Source organism: Lethenteron reissneri, chromosome 10, assembly GCF_015708825.2.
Source record: "Lethenteron reissneri isolate LAM-NWPU_2019-01 chromosome 10, ASM1570882v1, whole genome shotgun sequence".
Classification (NCBI taxonomy): domain Eukaryota; kingdom Metazoa; phylum Chordata; class Hyperoartia; order Petromyzontiformes; family Petromyzontidae; genus Lethenteron; species Lethenteron reissneri.
Window position 1 is genome coordinate 4,141,086 of NC_083788.1, and position 16,445 is coordinate 4,157,530.

The window sequence follows — 16,445 nt, forward strand, 5'->3', positions numbered from 1 at the left end:
GCCACTTGGTTGAGCCATCATTTGCGGCCAGGTGGCTTCTGAAATAAGAGCTACATAGCTCAGTGGGCCTTACCTGGTAAAATAAATTTTTTAATTGTTTTTTATAGTTTTAGCGCCGGCTGGTACTGTGTATCGATTCACAACTGATCGTGACCGCCACCACCGTCGCCGCTGCCGCCAGCGCCACCACCACCACCACCGCTGGCCGGGTGGTCTACCGATGTGAGGCGGACGCTGTCTCTCTCTGTCTCTCTGTGTGTACGGAGTTCATATTCTTAGGTTTTTTCGGTAAAGTCACGTAGGTAAAACATCAAAATTAATAAAAATAAAATAAAATAAAGATCACGACGTTTCGGAGGCAACATCAGGTGGGACCGTCACAGCCAGATTAGCTGCAGCAAATCTGGCTGTGACGGTCCCACCTGATGACGGAGACTTGTGTTGCCTCCGAAACGTCGTGATCTTTATTTTATTTTATTTTTATTAATTTTGATGTTTTACCTACGTGACTTTACCGAAAAAACCTAAGAATATGAATCCTTGCAGTCACGAAAGCTTCAAATCTAGAATGTGTACGGAGTGTTGAGAGGGCCAGGGGCCCCATAGCGGAGAAGGCCACGCGGAGACGTCGTGATTTCGCTCAAGCTCGCGGCGGCGGAGTCTTCCGGCGAAATAGTCGTGGAGCGCGCAGCAAGAGGGGGACGAGTGACAGAGGAGGAGGTGGAGGTCAACTGTTGAGAAAACTCTTTTCACGAAACTCATCGCGCATAGTCGTGGAGCGTTGCGGGTAAAAGAACCGACTAAATATCTTCTTGGTTCTTTCGGTAAAGTCACGTAGAAGGGAAATAATAAAAGAATAAAACTGAATAAAAAAAAAAATTCTCATTATTTTATTTTATTATGTTTATGATAAAATATGTTTATAAGAAAATAATAATAAAAATAAAATAAAATAATTCTCATTATTTTATGAAAATAAAATAATTCTCATTATTTTATTTTATTATGTTTTATTATTATTTTATTATTTCCCTTCTACGTGACTTTACCGAAAGAACCAAGAAGATGAATCCATGCAGTCACGAAAGCTTTAAATCGAAATTTAACAGACTAAATAGTCCTCAGTTCTGTCTCTCCATATAAAAAGAATAAAGTTTCCTTCTCCCATAGCTACGGCCTTTCCAAACCAACGTTATCTGGCAGCAGCAGTGGTTATGACCTTAATTTTCTCATCATCAGAGTCAGGCCTCTTAAACAAACCCTGCTCAATTGCCATATTATTGTTGGATAAACGACATCATTATTCCACGTGGAAAGTGACGAACAACCGGAGGTCCCTACGTTTTTACAGAACACACAACGAGCGAGCGGAAGAGCACAGTTCCCAATCACCATTGCAGAGATTACCGATTCCAGAGCAGCGGCTCACGGGGGGGGGGGGGGGGGGGGGGGGGGCCTGGGGCCTGGGGCCTTGCCAGGGGCCGTGGGAAGCGCGACCCACGCCGGCCACTGCTGCAGATACCGACGCGATGACTCACTCGCCGAAACACGCGTGCAGCCGGCGCGTCCAGACCGCGCTCGTGACTCGTCAACACGGTGCGCGCTACAAAGCCACCGACCGCTGCCCCACGCGTCCGCCCGCACCGCGCGCCACTGGTTGCTCCATGTAAACGTTCGCCCCGACAGCTGGCGACTGCGGCGGCGGCAGCGGCGGTTCCCGGAGAGATTGGGAACCCACCACTCGAGAGCGGGGCCCCCTCTAGAGCTCTCTCTCTCTCATAGCGGGAGGGGGCTCCCCCTTTCGCCAGCAGTGTTTGCGAGCAAAGGCATTGCAGGGCTGTGCCTTTAACTGTGCTATCTTTAAAAAACAATGTTACAGAAAAACATAGCGGAACCATCCCCACCGCGCCGCCCCATCCGGTGGCGTGTGGGTAGCGTGTCGGTGGCGTGTCGGTGTTCGGAGTATTCAAAGTTTCCGTTCCTCACTGTGTCCACGTTTTCACCACCATCGACTGCCGTAATCCGGCTCACATCTTCCTCTCTCCCGTGTCGATCCCCCCACCGGCTCGGGTTTTGCCGCCCGTCCCCGTGGTTTTCCCAGGATCGTCATCTTTGTCGAAGATGGCTGCTGCCGCCACGGGAGATCTGTCAGCCTTCCCAGGGCGTGTTGAACTGTTTTTTCCCACCGTACATAGCCAAGCATACTAATTAGAGGTCGCAACTCCGCTCTCTGCGGTCCAAGGAGAGGTGCTTGCAAACCAACGTCCCTTTCCCCCGCCTTCCCTTGCTGCGGTTTCCACCCCCATCACATTTCACTCCTTGCTGCATCTTCACGAACACGAACTCGCAGGCAGCCAGCAGTGGCTTTCCCGCTTGGCTTCATCACAGTCATTCCCGGTCACCGCCGAGGAGGGAAAGCCCCAATGTGGTGAAGTGTTTCGAGAGTCACCCTCTGGTCAGTTTTAGTCGACGGTTCTATGAAGCAGTTCTATGGGTCAGCGGACATCAACGCACGGCCGATCGTTCACAGTTCGTGATTTTTCAAATTTGACACGTCCATCGCCCCCTGCCCCCCCACCCCCTTCCCAGCGTGTCCACGTGGCAATAGCCAATGTTTGCTCAACAACACACACTCAGGGACCGGTAGAGGTGAGAGGCCTAATTGGGCATTGGTAAGGCCCGGCCATCAGGAAAGTTCGAGGGTCCACTCAGCCCAGGGGATAACGCCCAATGAGGCAGGAACGAAAGTCATGCCTTGTCCGGGGAGCAGGAGTAGCGGGCCTGGGTTAGGCGATTACAAGGCCCAACTGCGTAAGGGTAAGGCCTGCTTAGGCAAGGGCAGGAACTGCACAGGCCTGATCTCACGAGCGTGACTAGCGGGCCGCATCAGGAAAAGACGAGGCTCGGGCAGGTCACAGCAGGGCCTGTCCAGGCGAGACCAAGGCCATGTCAGGCGAGGGCCAAGGCCACAGCAGGGCATGTCCAGGCGAGATGGAGGCCAGGTCAGGCGAGGGCCAGGGCACACCAGGTGCCATCGCGGCTTAGCAGCGGAGCTCCCAACTCGAGGTGGCTGGACCCAGGCAGCCCCGAACTGGCGCTGCACGGGTGAGCGGGGTGAGGATGGTGAGGGTAGTGGGAATCTCCAACACCATCCGTCCTCAGCAGGCCCAGTGCGGGAGGGCTTCCATGGGAGCTGCAGTCCTGCCAGGCACAACGAACAATGGTACCCCATTTCAGCAAGAGCATGGCGATTACAATCCCGAGCCTCCGTCTCCGCGGGGACGTGACTCGAATTCACTCGAGTTCGCCGGTGTTGGCTTCTCTGTCTTGGACTTAAGTGTCAGAATCTTTATTTGTCCTGGGGGGAGGAATCTCCCCCCAGGACGGGGCGGAGGCATCAGCAAGTTACATCACCCAGCCACCAATCACAGATCGTCACCTCCCAGACCATGTCTCCTCGTCTCCAGCAACCAATCACAGATGGTAACACTGTGGGGGCTACTCCGGGTCAAGTAGGTGCAGGGATTGATGTCAGTGTGAAGGGGGTAGGGAATGATGATGTTGTGGGGACCATTATGGGCAGGGATCAGCAACCAAAATAACAAGGGCCATTTTATTTTTACTCAACAAAAAAACCCTCAACATTCAAGAGCGCAATGCACGTGGCTACGGGATGGTGGTCCTTAATAAACAGCATAAATAGCAGTCAATGATGTCACAAAGCAGTCAATGACGTCACGAAGCAGTCAATAGCGTCACTAAGCAGTCAATGACTTCACAAAGCAATCAATAGCGTCACTAAACAGACAATAACGTCACTAAGCAGTCAATGACGTCACAAAGCAGTCAATAGCGTCACTAAGCAGTCAATGACGTCACAAAGCGGTCAATGGCGTCACGAAGCAGTAAATGGCGTCACAAAGCAGTCAATGACGTCACGAAGCAGTCAATGGCGTCACAAAGCAATCAATGGCGTCACGAAGCAGTCAATGACGTCACAAAGCAGTCAATGACGCCACAAAGCAGTCAATGGCTTCATCAAGCGGTCAATGGCATCACAAAGCAGCCAATGGCGTCACGAAGCAGTCAATGACGTCACAAAGCAGTCAATGACGTCACAAAGCTGTGAGTGGCGTCACAAAGCAGTCAATGACGTCACAAAGCGGTCCGTTGGGTGGGGGTGGAGGTGGGGGTTGAGGGGCGGCGGGGCCTGGAGGCTCCTCTCACCTGCAAGCCGGGCGGAGCGAACGGAGGCAGCTCCAGCGCGTGAGCCCCCGAGTGGGGGGACAGCGCCGCGCCGCTGTGCTCCACGGGAGATGCCATGCCCACTGGGGGCAGGGGGGAGGGGGGCAGAGGTCAGGGGTCAATAGTTCAAACCTTCTGGATGCGTGTCAAGTTCATACGAGATAGTCACAGCCAATGTGATTCAGGATTGTTTACGGAGTTTCGTTGCTGGACATATCAGGGGCTGAAGTGAGCCCCAAGGGTCCCGAGATTCACAGGAGGAGGAACAGGGGAAGGAGGGGGAGGAGGATAGGAGGATAAGGGGGTGGGTGGAGGGGGTAGGAGGGAGGAGGAGGGGGGGAGGGGAGTGGTAGGAGGGAGGAGGAGGGGGGGGAGGAAGGAGGATGGGGGTGGAGGGAAGAGGAGGGGGGGAGGGGAGGGAGGAGGAGGAGGGATGGAGGATAAGGGGGTGGGTGGAGGGGGTAGGAGGGAGGAGGAGGCGGGGGGAGGAAGGAGGATGGTGGGGAGGGGGGAGGGAGGAGGAGGGTAAGGGGTGGGTGGAGGGGGTAGGAGTAGGAGGGAGGAGGATGGGGGGGGGAGAAAGGAGGATGGGGGTGGAGGGGGTAGGAGGGAGGAGGAGGGGAGGGAGGAGGAGGGGGTAGGAGGATAAGGGGGTGGGTGGAGGGGGTAAGAGGGAGGAAGAGGGGGGAGAGGGGAGGAAGGAAGATGGGGGGGGGGGGGGTTAGGAGGGATGAGGGGGAAGAAGAGCAGGGAGTAGTAGAAGGCAAGAAGAGGGCTGTAGGAGGGTGGGGCTGTGGAAGGCGTGCTGAGCTACCGAGTGCGGCTCTGGCTTTGCCGTTCCCGCCGACGCCCTTGGGTTTGCGCTTCCGCGTCTGGATCGCGTCCTTCTTCATGCTCAGAGGTCGCGCCACCTGTCGCCCACAAAGGTAGAGACAAAGAGCCCCCATGTAGCCTCGCCCGACCCTTGGGGTGGAAAGTGCCGTGAGCGAGTAGCACCTATGCAGGTCCGGCACGGCGCGCATACGGATAACACTGGTCAACACACTTTTTCTGGCATAAGGTATTTCAACGGTTTTCAAGGTAATTTTGGGGGGTGCTGATTCCAAATCTGGCATCAGTTTTTGTCTATCACATCAGGTTTTTGAGATATAAAATATTGCATTTTCAATGAAAACTGCAGAAGAAAAAAATTAAATTAATGTGGATATCTACATAAAATGATATTATAAACACACCATCCTAAAAATACAGCACCATATTTTAACACTAAAGCAGTCACTGACTCGCAACAACTTGCAATCATAAGTGACAGAGTTAATTTCGGGTAAAATCAATGAAAATGGGGTATGCCGATAGCATACAAATGAGATGTGATAGAGCAAATCTGAGATCAGATTTGGAATCAGCACCCTGAAATTAGTCTAGAACAGCTGCAAAAGTCCAGGCCAGAAATTTTTATTTTTTATTTTGTTGACCAGTGATATTGACCGGGGGGGGGGGGGGGGGGCTGTGGATAGCACCGATGCCTGCCCGGCCGTCTTTGTCTCCCCCAGTTGCTGATGTTTACAAGCCGCACAGAGTGTAGCTTCAAAAGGTGACCTTGGGGAGTTCTAAGGGCAGTTCAGATAAGCGCCACTGATGTTGCCTGTGAACTGAACTCGGGCCACCAACACCAGTGACGTTTAAACTGAACCGGTCCTGGGCCACCCCTAGGTCGACTCAGCCTCAAATGAGGGTCGTAGCGCAATGCACGCTCACCTGTTATAGGTGTCGCTCCCCACGTGCACAAAAAAGACAAAGATCCATACTCTTGGGTTGTTTTTGGTAAAGTCACGTAGGGGGAAAATAAGTAAATAAATACATCCTTAAAGTAATAATAGTAAAAATATAAATAACTTAAATAAATACAACATTTACTAAAGGTAATAATAGAAATAAAATAAAAGAATGTTATTTCTATTAGAACTTAAAGTTATTTATTTATTTATTTTACCTACAAGGTGACTTTACCGAAAAAAACAAAGAGTATGAATATTTGCAGGTCACGAAAGCTTCAAATCTAGAATGAAAGACAAAGATCCCCCGTGTAGCCTATAACAGACTGTTGGGGCAAGTGCTGTTAGCGAGCAGCTCCTATGAAGGCCGGCACGGCACACGAGGGGGTGGGTGGCCAGCACCACGCCCGGCCGCCTTTGTCTCCCCAGTGGCGATGTTTATTACACACCGAACCAGGTACTCATTTGAGGCTGAGTCGACCTAGGGGTGGCCCAGGACCGGTTCAGTTTAAACGTCACCGGTGTTGGTGGCCGTGAGCGGGAATCGAACGAACTCGGATGGCTGGTGCTACTGCTGCTGGTGGTCGTTGTGCTACTTCTGGTGGTGGTGCTACTGCTGCTGCTGCAACTGCTGCAGCTGCTGCTGCTGGTGGTTTTGCTGCTAGTGCTGCTGCTGCAGCTGGCGGTGGTGCTACTGCTGGTGGTGGTGCTGCTGGTGGTGATGCTTCTGCTGCTGGTGGTGGTGCTGGTGCTGCTGGTGCTGCTGGTGGTGGTGCTGCTGGTGCTGCTGGTGCTACTGCTGGTGGTGGTGGTGGTGCTGGTGGTGCTGCTGGTGCTGCTGGTGCTGCTGGTGGTGCTGGTGGTGGTGCTGGTGGTGGTGGTGGTGCTGGTGGTGGTGGTGTTGCTGGTGGTGGCGGTGTTGCTGGTGGTGGTGGTGGTGGTGGTGGTGGTGGTGGTGCTGCTGCTGGTGGTGGTGCTGGTGCTGCTGGTGCTACTGCTGCTGGTGGTGCTACTGCTGGTGGTGGTGCTGCTGCTGCTGGTGGTGGTGCTGGTGGTGGTGCTGCTGGTGGTGCTGTTGCTGCTGGTGGTGGTGCTGCTGGTGCTACTGCTGGTGCTGGTGCTACTGCTGGTGGTGGTGGTGGTGCTGGTGGTGCTGCTGGTGGTGGTGGTGCTGGTGGTGCTGTTGCTGCTGGTGGTGGTGCTGCTGGTGCTACTGCTGGTGCTGGTGCTACTGCTGGTGGTGGTGGTGCTGCTGGTGGTGCTGCTGGTGGTGGTGGTGCTGGTGGTGCTGTTGCTGCTGGTGGTGGTGCTGCTGCTGCTGCTGCTGCTGGTGGTGCTGCTGGTGCTGCTGGTGGTGGTGCTGCTGCTGTTGGTGGTGGTGCTGGTGGTGCTGCTGGTGGTGGTGCTGGTGGTGCTGCTGCTGCTGGTGGTGGTGCTGGTGGTGCTGCTGGTGGTGGTGCTGGTGGTGGTGCTGGTGGTGGTGCTGGTGGTGGTGCTGGTGGTGGTGCTGGTGGTGCTGGTGCTGCTGCTACTGGTGGTGGTAGTGGTGGTGGTGATGCTTCTGGTGATAGTGCTTCTGGTGGTGGTGCTTCTGGTGCTGGTGCTGCTGCTACTGCTGCTGCTGGTGCGACTGCTGCTGCTGCTGCAACTGCTGCTGCTGGTGGTGCGTACCCCGTGCAGCTTCATGTAGAGGCCGCACGCGTTGCACACGGGCTCGCCGTCCGCGTTGCGTCTCCACAGCGTGGTGGTGCCGGTGCGGCAATTAGCGCAGTGCAGCCCCGCCCGGCGTGACACCGCCTGCTGCTGTGACAACCGACAACAACAACAACCAACAACAACAACAAAACAGATGTTAAAACCGAACTCTTAAACCAGGGGGTGGGGAACCTTTTTTTTCTGCCAAGGGCCGATTTGGATATTTATATAACGTCATTCGCGGGCCATGCAAAATTGTCAACTTCAAAATGAGCCCGTTGTTATATTCGATCAAAACATTTCATTAACTCGCCCCCTAATGCGATGGGCTGGAACTGCTTCTCTTTGGCGAGGCGTGTGATGTTAGCTGGTATTGATGATGACGTTGCTGCTACTCGCAACGGCTTTTCCAGCTCCGAGATTTATTGAATTTCGAGTACCGCCTGCGGTTGCCTTGGCAGGGCCAGACCCAAATGATTTTGCGGGCCTCATACGGCGTTCCCCACCCCCTGTATTAAACGATTTTGTTATTTAACCAAGCTAAGGCCCACCACTGACCGATGTCAAATCCCTTTTTTCAGAAGCGACCTCGTTATCGCATAGCTGTCAACCCACGCTACGGCTTGAATATATATACAAACATCCACACACACATGGGCATTCATGTGCACACGCACCACACGTACCTACAGCCGGTTCACGATGCGCATTAAAACGTTGGACTAACTCTGAGTAGGCAGTACACACACCGTGTCAACCCACACGCTTCACTCCGTGTTCTTATGCAGGGACATTGAGTTTTCAGGTCCGTCCGGCGTTTCAATAGGGGCACAATGAAATATATAATTAAAGATAAGTTCCCCATTGCGAACCTCATTTGCCAGTAAAAATATGATAATTGTTTTTTTACCCTTCTATCTGGCAACAAAACTGACACCTTTTTTTACAAGGAGTCATGTTTACATAGACCACAATACCTGCAGTCATAAGTTGTCTATGTGTTTGTGTTTCTCTCCTTGCGATGGGACTTTGTAGGATTAACGTCGAGATGTATAAGGGACCAGCGATATCTGAATTTGTCTGTAAGAAGGTAGGGCAATGATAAGGGGTTGACCGGTTTCGTCTGCGAGGATGGGGATGGTTTAGTTTGTGTGTGTGTGTGTCTGGGTGGCTAAAGCACAGCAAGTTGGTACAGTAGGGGCACAGGTGGTGCATCAGCCAGTCATCTCGGTCATCTCGGTCAGTCGACCCGTAGCACCTGGGTCTGCCCCGTGACCTCCTGCCAGCGGGCGTTCGACACTTCACGTGGCCTCAAGATGCACTTGGCCTGGCACAAGCATCGTGGTGACGTCACCGCCACTTAGTGGCGAATGGCGGTTGTTGTTGTTGTTGTTGTCTGGGTGATCTGTTTACCTTTGTTAAACTTTGCGCTACTATTGTGTTTTTGTACTGCTCGTTGTTCTAACGTTCTCACCCCGTGCCACTGTACCGAACGTCTGTGCAAAAGTGCTTCATCGCTCATCAGATTTTTTCTGCAGAATAAATAAATATTCAGATTCTGATCGCAGGTCCGCTCGACACGAAGTGGCTCACCGTCGTCGTCACGTGCACGTTTAGAGCAGCAGCCAAAACTCTCGAAACTATGAAAACGAAACGATTAAACTATTGTATTATTTCATCATGGGACCTCCTTTGCCAGTACCAAAATATGAGAATAGGTTTTCCCCTTTTTTCTGGCAACAAAACAGCTGTGTTAAATTTCGATTTAAAGCTTTCGTGACTGCAGGGATTCATCTTCTTGGTTCTTTCGGTAAAGTCACGTAGAAGGGTAATAATAAAATAATAAAAATAAAACATAATGAAATAATTCTCACGACGTTTCGGCCACAACGCAAGCAGCCGTCCTCAGTCTTCACCTGAGGACGGCTGTTGAGATGTTAAAACACCAAACTGAAACCCTTTTACGAGGAATCATGTCTGCATTAACCACAATACTTGTGGTAAAAATGCAAACAAAAAACGTACTCTGATAATATATGCATTGTCTTTGATTGGTCCACATCAGAGACAGCTTTCTTTTGAGCTGTGCGCCTTTTGGCGTTCTCTGGTCTAACACCGTTTTGAGACGAGGCTAAATCGTAATTTTTTCTCCCGGTCACGATTGCTTGTGTTGCGATCGAAACGTCGTGATTTTTTATTTTATTTTTCTATCTACGTGTCTTTACCGGAAATACCCAAACAATATGAATTCCTGCAGTCACGAAAGCTTTAAGTGAAGAAACTAAAACAATAACAATCATCATCATTATGTTTTAGTGTCATTTGCTCCAAGCATTTGCATGAGGTGCCGAAACCCGATTTATATCGTGCGGTTTACCAGTTTTTAAATCCTTTATATTAAGTTCACTCGCTTGCTTGCTTGCTTAGGACCGTGCAAATCTTTCGGTCGCTTTTTAACCCACTTCCCGTGATCCAATCGAGCTGACATTTTGCACACAGACTCGTTGTGCGTGACAATTTATTTTCGTGAAAAATTTTTTTTCCGAAATGTTCCACTTTTTAGGATTTTTTTTTCATATTTAGTTTAAAATACCAATGTGATAAAAATGAAACTCTTGCTCAAGAAAAACCAGAAATGAATAATAAAATAAAACCGATGCCACGCATATAAAGGATTTATAGTGAAAAACTTTGTCTTTACGGGTTACTTTATTTTTTACGTGCACGAAGAATCCGGGGCGAGTGCCCCGGGCCCCTCGCTTTGAGGCGTGGGGGGGAGGGGCCGGGCGGGGTGGGGGGCGATAGGGGGGGAGGGGCACCTGGGGGGCCCTGCCCCACCTCTGGTTACCGGTCATGCAACTCAAATAGTAACCGGCTGAATTCGGGGCGGGGTGGTGTAGGGGACGACGATGACGACACACGTACGAGTCTCTTCTGCGCCTTGAAGACAGGACGTCCCCCTTTGCTCGTCTTGTGGTACAATCCGCAGGCGTTGCACAGGTAGTGGCCTGTACCATCGCGCCGCCACAGCGGGGTGGACATGGCTCCGCAGTTGACGCACTCGCGGCCATCGTTGATGTCCTCCAGAGATTCTGAGCATCCGGGGCAAATCACGCGAGCATCGTCATCCTCAGTCACGGGACATCATCGCTGCACATCGCCACGTGTCACCATCACTACCCATCGCCACGTGTCACAATCACTACCCATAGCCATCATCGCCACGTGTCACAATCACTACCCATCGCCACGTGTCACAATCACTACCCATTGCCACGTGTCACAATCACTACCCATCGCCACGTGTCACAATCACTACCCATTGCCACGTGTCACAATCACCACTCATCGCCACGTGTCACAATCACTACCCATCGCCACGTGTCACAATCACTACCCATTGCCATCATCGCCACGTGTCACCATCACTACCCATCGCCATCATCGCCACGTGTCACCATCACTACCCATCGCCATCATCGCCACGTGTCACAATCACTACCCATTGCCACGTGTCACAATCACTACCCATCGCCATCATCGCCACGTGTCACAATCACTACCCATTGCCACGTGTCACCATCACTACCCATCACCACGTGTCACAATCACTACCCATTGCCACGTGTCACAATCACTACCCATCGCCATCATCGCCACGTGTCACAATCAATACCTATCACCACGTGCCACCATACAGAGACCCATAGACTCATCACACGAATACCCATAGACTAATCACACGGTTACTCATAGACTCATACAGAGACCCATAGACTCATCACACGGTTACCCATAGACTCACAACAGAGACTCACACAGAGACCCGTAGACTAATCACATGGTTACCCATAGACTCACACAGAGACCCGTAGACTAATCACATGGTTACCCATAGACTCACACAGAGACCCATAGACTCACACAGAGACCCATAGACTAATCACACGGTTTCCCATAGACTCACACAGAGACCCATAGATTTACACAGAGACCCATAGACTCATCACACGTATACCCATAGACTCACACAGAGACCCATAGACTCACACAGAGACCCGTAAACTAAACACACGGTTACCCATAGACTCACACAGAGACCCATAGACCCACACAGAGACCCATAGACTCACACAGAGACCTGTAGACTCACATAGAGACCCATATACTCACACAGAGACCCATAGACTCACACAGAGACCCATAGACTCACACAGAGACCCATAGACTCACACAGAGACCCATAGACCCATCGCACGATTACCCATAGACTCACACAGAGACCCATAGACTCACACAGAGACCCATAGACTCATCACACGGTAACCCATAGACTCGAGCGTATGAAGGTCGACACGGCACACGGAGGCGGTGGTGTGGCAAGAACCACGCCGACCGCCTTTGTCTCTCCCCACCCCCCCCCCCACCCCCACCAGTACAGATATTTACTCCGCACCGCAACGCGCGCATTGTCCGAGGGGTGCCACTCACCTAACGCCGGCAGCGGCCTCCTCACCCCGTGCGCCACCAACCCCGGCAGGATGGCGCTCTCGTAGGGGTGGCTGCCCCAGGAGGACCCACAGGCCGCGGCCTCGCCCGACCCAAAGCCGGGGTAGTGGGGGCCTCCCAGCGGGGGGTGGGGCCCCGGGGAATAGGCGAAGGAGGTGGCCTGCAGCTGTCCCTGGTACTGATGCTGCTGCTGCTGCTGTTGCTGCTGAAGGTGGTGGTGGTGCTGTTGATGTTGGTGCTGTTGGAGATGCGGGTGGTGATGTAACGACTGGTGGTGCGGGTGGTGCGGGTGGTGCGGGTGGTGAGGGTACGGCTGTTGAGGAGCCTGGAGGGCGAGGGGCGAGTCGGAGTGACCCCAGGGGGAGAGGCCGCCCGCGGGGCTGCCGCGCTGCCCCGGGGGCGCCAGGTAGGCGGCGGGGAGGCCCGGCAGGAGAGACGCGGCCCCCACGTACACGGCCGCCGAGCTCGCCGCCGTCTCGTACATCGTGGGGCCGGGCAGGCCACCACCACCACCAACACCACCAACACCACCAACACCACCACCACCACCACCGCCGCCCCCTTGGCAGTTGGAGGCCCGGTCAGCGACGACGGTGCTGGTGCTGGAGGTGGACCCCTTTGCAGAAGGTGGCTTCTGAGAAAATACCTTCAAATGACCTCCCACTGGTGATCGCCCCGGTGGCGGTGGTGGTTGTTGCAGTGGTGACCTCCAGACGATGAACTACAAGGGTCGACCCCCCTCACTGGTGACCTCCCAAGGGTTGACCTCTCGGTGATCACCTCCAGGGGACGACTTCCCAGTGGTGGATGCTGCAGCGGTGACCTCCAGACGATGAGCTACAGGAGTCGACCGTGCAGTGGTGGATCTTTCAGTGGTGGCCTCCAGGTGATGAACCCGGACAGACGACGACCGCCGAGACTCCAGTGGTGACCTCCTGGCAGTGGCCTCGCGAGCGAAGACCTTCAGGTGATGATCTCCAGATGACCTCCCAGGTGGTGACCTTGTGAACGAAGACCTTCAGGAGATGATCTTCAATGGTGACTGCTGGAAGATGACCTCCCAGGTGGTGGCCTTGTGAACGAAGACCTTCAGGTGACCACCTAGCCGGCGATCACCTCAAATGGGCAGTGGCGAATTTCGTAATCGGCGACAAGAATATTTAAACTGGAGGAATCCGATGAGCTATGAAGCTCTATTTTCTCCCATTGATGTCTCACCCCCGGTCCTGGTGGTGATCGGGAGAGGTGCTCTTCCAGCGGTAACCTCCTCGAATCGTCGGCCTCTTCCTAAAAGAGAAGTGACATCAATTTAGCTGCGGAAAACCTCCAAAACTGATCTCCACTGGTTCGACAGCTTGGGGTGGACGAAGGGCCTAAGTGTGTACAGCATTACAGACAGAATGTATGAATACTCTTAGGTCTTTCGGTAAAATATGTGTACCTTAGATATAAGGTACAGATATTTTGCTGTGACGGTTTCACCTGAAGACGGAAGCTTGTGTTGCCTCCGAAACGTAGTGATTTTTATTGTTTTATTTTTATTAATTTTAATTTCATTTTTTACCTACGTGACTTTACCGAAAGAACTAAGAGTATGAATCCTTGCAGTCACGAAAGCTTTAAATCGAAATCTATGGGTAGTGTTGAGTCTATGGGTAGTGTAAGTCTATGGGTAGTGTTAGTCTATGGACAGTGTTAATTCTCACGACGTTTCGGCCACAACGCAAGCAGACGTCCTCAGGTGAAGACCAGGTTTGCCGAAACGTCGTGAGAATAATTTTATTATGTTTTATTTTTATTATTTCCCTTCTACATGACTTTACCGAAAGAACCAAGAAGATGAAGTCCAACAAACTTATGTTGGAAGTCCTCCTTTAGGCTCTCCGTTCCATGTTTATTGAACTTACTCTGTGTGTACTATGTACTGTGTGTGTGCTACTCGGCATGCAGCTGTCTCACACACACATAGATACAAAGATAAAGACCCCCCGTATAGCCTTAACAGACTGTAGGGGCAAGTGCTGTTAGCAAGCACCTATGAAGGCCGGAACGGTACACGAGGGGGTGGGTGGCCAGCACCACGCCCGACCGCCTTTGTCTCCCTAGTGACGATGTTTACACACCGCACCAGGTATTTATTTAAGGCTGAGTCGACCTAGGGGAGGCCCAGGGCCGGTTCAGATAATCGTCATTGGTGTTGGCCGTGAGCGGGAATCGAACCCGGGTCGCCAGATTCATAGCGCAGCGCGCTAACCACTACACTACCGCTCCCCACGCACATAGTTATACACATACACACATACATAGATGCATACACATAGATATAATACACAGCGCGATAGATACAGAGATACAACACTGTGTGTGTACTGCGTGTGTGCCGCGTGTGTACTGCGTGTGTACTGCGTGTGTAATGTGTGTACCGCGTGTGTACTGCGTGTGTAATGTGTGTGCACTGCGTGTGTACTGCGTGTGTGTATTGCGTGTGTGCTGCGTGTGTACTGTGTATATATATACAGGGCGAGAGTAATTCGTGTGACTCAGAGCGGTGGAGCGGTTGGGCGATCTGTACTTTATCGCCCTTCACGGGTAAGGATGATGATGATGGTGGTGGCGATGACGATCTGGCTGTGGCGTGTGTGTGTCGTAGTTTAAAGCAGTGAGTCTTAACCTTTACTGCAGCTTTGCACCCTTTTTATTCTCCATCGCTAACACATTTATAATGTTTATAAGTACAGAGTGGTTTGATGAAACGAAGTAAAGTTGGAACTTAAGGTGCCTTCATTTGTGTTTTCGATTATTCACCTTCTAAAACAAATCTATTCATGTCTCGCACCCCCCCCCCCCCCCAGAAAGGGCATCTCGCAGCGTTCACCCCAGACCCCAGGGTAAGAAGAACCACTGCTTGAGATTATCAAGACAATTAAGAAGAACCATTGCTTTAGAGACTCAAGACAATTAAGAAGAACCACTACTTTAGATTATCAAGATGATTAAGAAGAACCACTGCTTTAGATTATCAAAACAATTAAGAAGAACCACTGCTTTAGATTATCAAGACAATTAAGAAGAACCATTGCTTTAGATTATCAAGACGATCAAGAAGAACCACTGCTTTAGATTATCAAGACGATTAAGAAGAACCACTGCTTTAGATTATCAAGACAATTAAGAAGAACCATTGCTTTAGATTATCAAGACGATCAAGAAGAACCACTGCTTTAGATTATCAAGACAATTAAGAAGAACCACTGCTTTAGATTATCAAGATGATTAAGAAGAACCACTGATTTAGAGACTCAAGACAATTTAGAAGAACCATTGCTTTAGATTATCAAGATGATTAAGAAGAACCACTGCTTTAGATTATCAAGACAATTAAGAAGAACCATTGCTTTAGATTATCAAGACGATCAAGAAGAACCACTGATTTAGAGACTCAAGACAATTAAGAAGAACCATTGCTTTAGATTCTCAAGACAATTAAGAAGAACCATTGCTTTAGATTCTCAAGACAATTAAGAATAACCACTGATTTAGAGACTCAAGACAATTAAGAAGAACCACTGCTTTAGATTATCAAGACAATTAAGAAGAACCATTGCTTTAGATTATCAAGACAATTAAGAAGAACCACTGCTTTAGATTATCAAGACAATTAAGAAGAACCACTGATTTAGAGACTCAAGACAATTAAGAAGAACCATTGCTTTAGATTATCAAGACAATTAAGAAGAACCATTGCTTTAGATTCTCAAGACAATTAAGAAGAACCACTGATTTAGAGACTCAAGACAATTAAGAAGAACCACTGCTTTAGATTATCAAGATGATTAAGAAGAACCACTGCTTTAGAGACTCAAGAAGATTAAGAAGAACCACTGCTTTAGAGACTCAAGACGATTCTTCAGGAGGGTCCTGCCGGGTTTCCGCTGTAGGGGGCGATGTCGCTCCGTGTTTCGTGCGGTCACGAATGCATACCCCCCCCCCCCTCCGTTTACTCTGCGTTCTATGATGCCAGGTGTAAGCCCCCCATCTATGATGCCAGGTGTAAGCCCCCCATCTATGATGCCAGGTGTAAGCCCCCCATCGAGCTACAGAGATCTTTTTCAGAAGCGACCAGGCCACAAACGATCGCCCAGCGAAGTGACGTATCAACGTCATCATCATCGTCATCAACATCATCAACATCTTCGTCGTCATCGTCATCGTCATCAACAT

At 51.1% G+C, this 16,445-nt stretch overlaps 1 protein-coding gene and 1 long non-coding RNA gene across 3 annotated transcripts; one reads left to right on the forward strand and one right to left on the reverse strand.

Annotated features, from left to right (window-relative positions):
* Window positions 1-1,448: 1,448 nt before the first annotated feature.
* LOC133340868 (transcription factor GATA-4-like) lies at window positions 1,449-13,041 on the reverse strand. 2 transcript variants are annotated; one of them, XM_061549324.1, is made up of 6 exons: window positions 12,207-13,041; window positions 10,641-10,807; window positions 7,692-7,820; window positions 5,060-5,156; window positions 4,228-4,328; window positions 1,449-3,201 (listed from the first exon to the last, which is right to left on the reverse strand). In XM_061549324.1, exons 1-6 carry the CDS (start codon window positions 12,706-12,708, stop codon window positions 3,004-3,006), a joined length of 1,194 nt encoding a protein of 397 aa, XP_061405308.1. In that variant the 5' UTR covers window positions 12,709-13,041; the 3' UTR covers window positions 1,449-3,003. The 2 variants fall into 2 exon arrangements, with proteins under 2 accessions (XP_061405308.1, XP_061405307.1); XM_061549323.1 differs by having other exon boundaries at window positions 7,692-7,823.
* Window positions 13,042-13,201: 160 nt separating this feature from the next.
* On the forward strand, window positions 13,202-15,706 carry LOC133340545 (uncharacterized). Its single transcript, XR_009754918.1, has 3 exons — window positions 13,202-13,317; window positions 14,744-14,813; window positions 15,077-15,706. It is a non-coding gene; the product is annotated as an uncharacterized LOC133340545 (long non-coding RNA).
* Window positions 15,707-16,445: the final 739 nt, after the last annotated feature.

Excerpts from the sequence above, each read along its gene's own strand:
- LOC133340868 (XM_061549323.1), bottom strand. The coding sequence starts at position 12,708 with ATGTACGAGACGGCGGCGAGCTCGGCGGCCGTGTACGTGGGGGCCGCG. Across the intron at positions 10,808-12,206 it reads GAGGCCGCTGCCGGCGTTAG|AATCTCTGGAGGACATCAAC; the intron begins GTGAGTGGCACC and ends CCGGATGCTCAG. Across the intron at positions 3,202-4,227 it reads TCGCTCCGCCCGGCTTGCAG|GACTGCAGCTCCCATGGAAG; the intron begins GTGAGAGGAGCC and ends TGTGCCTGGCAG.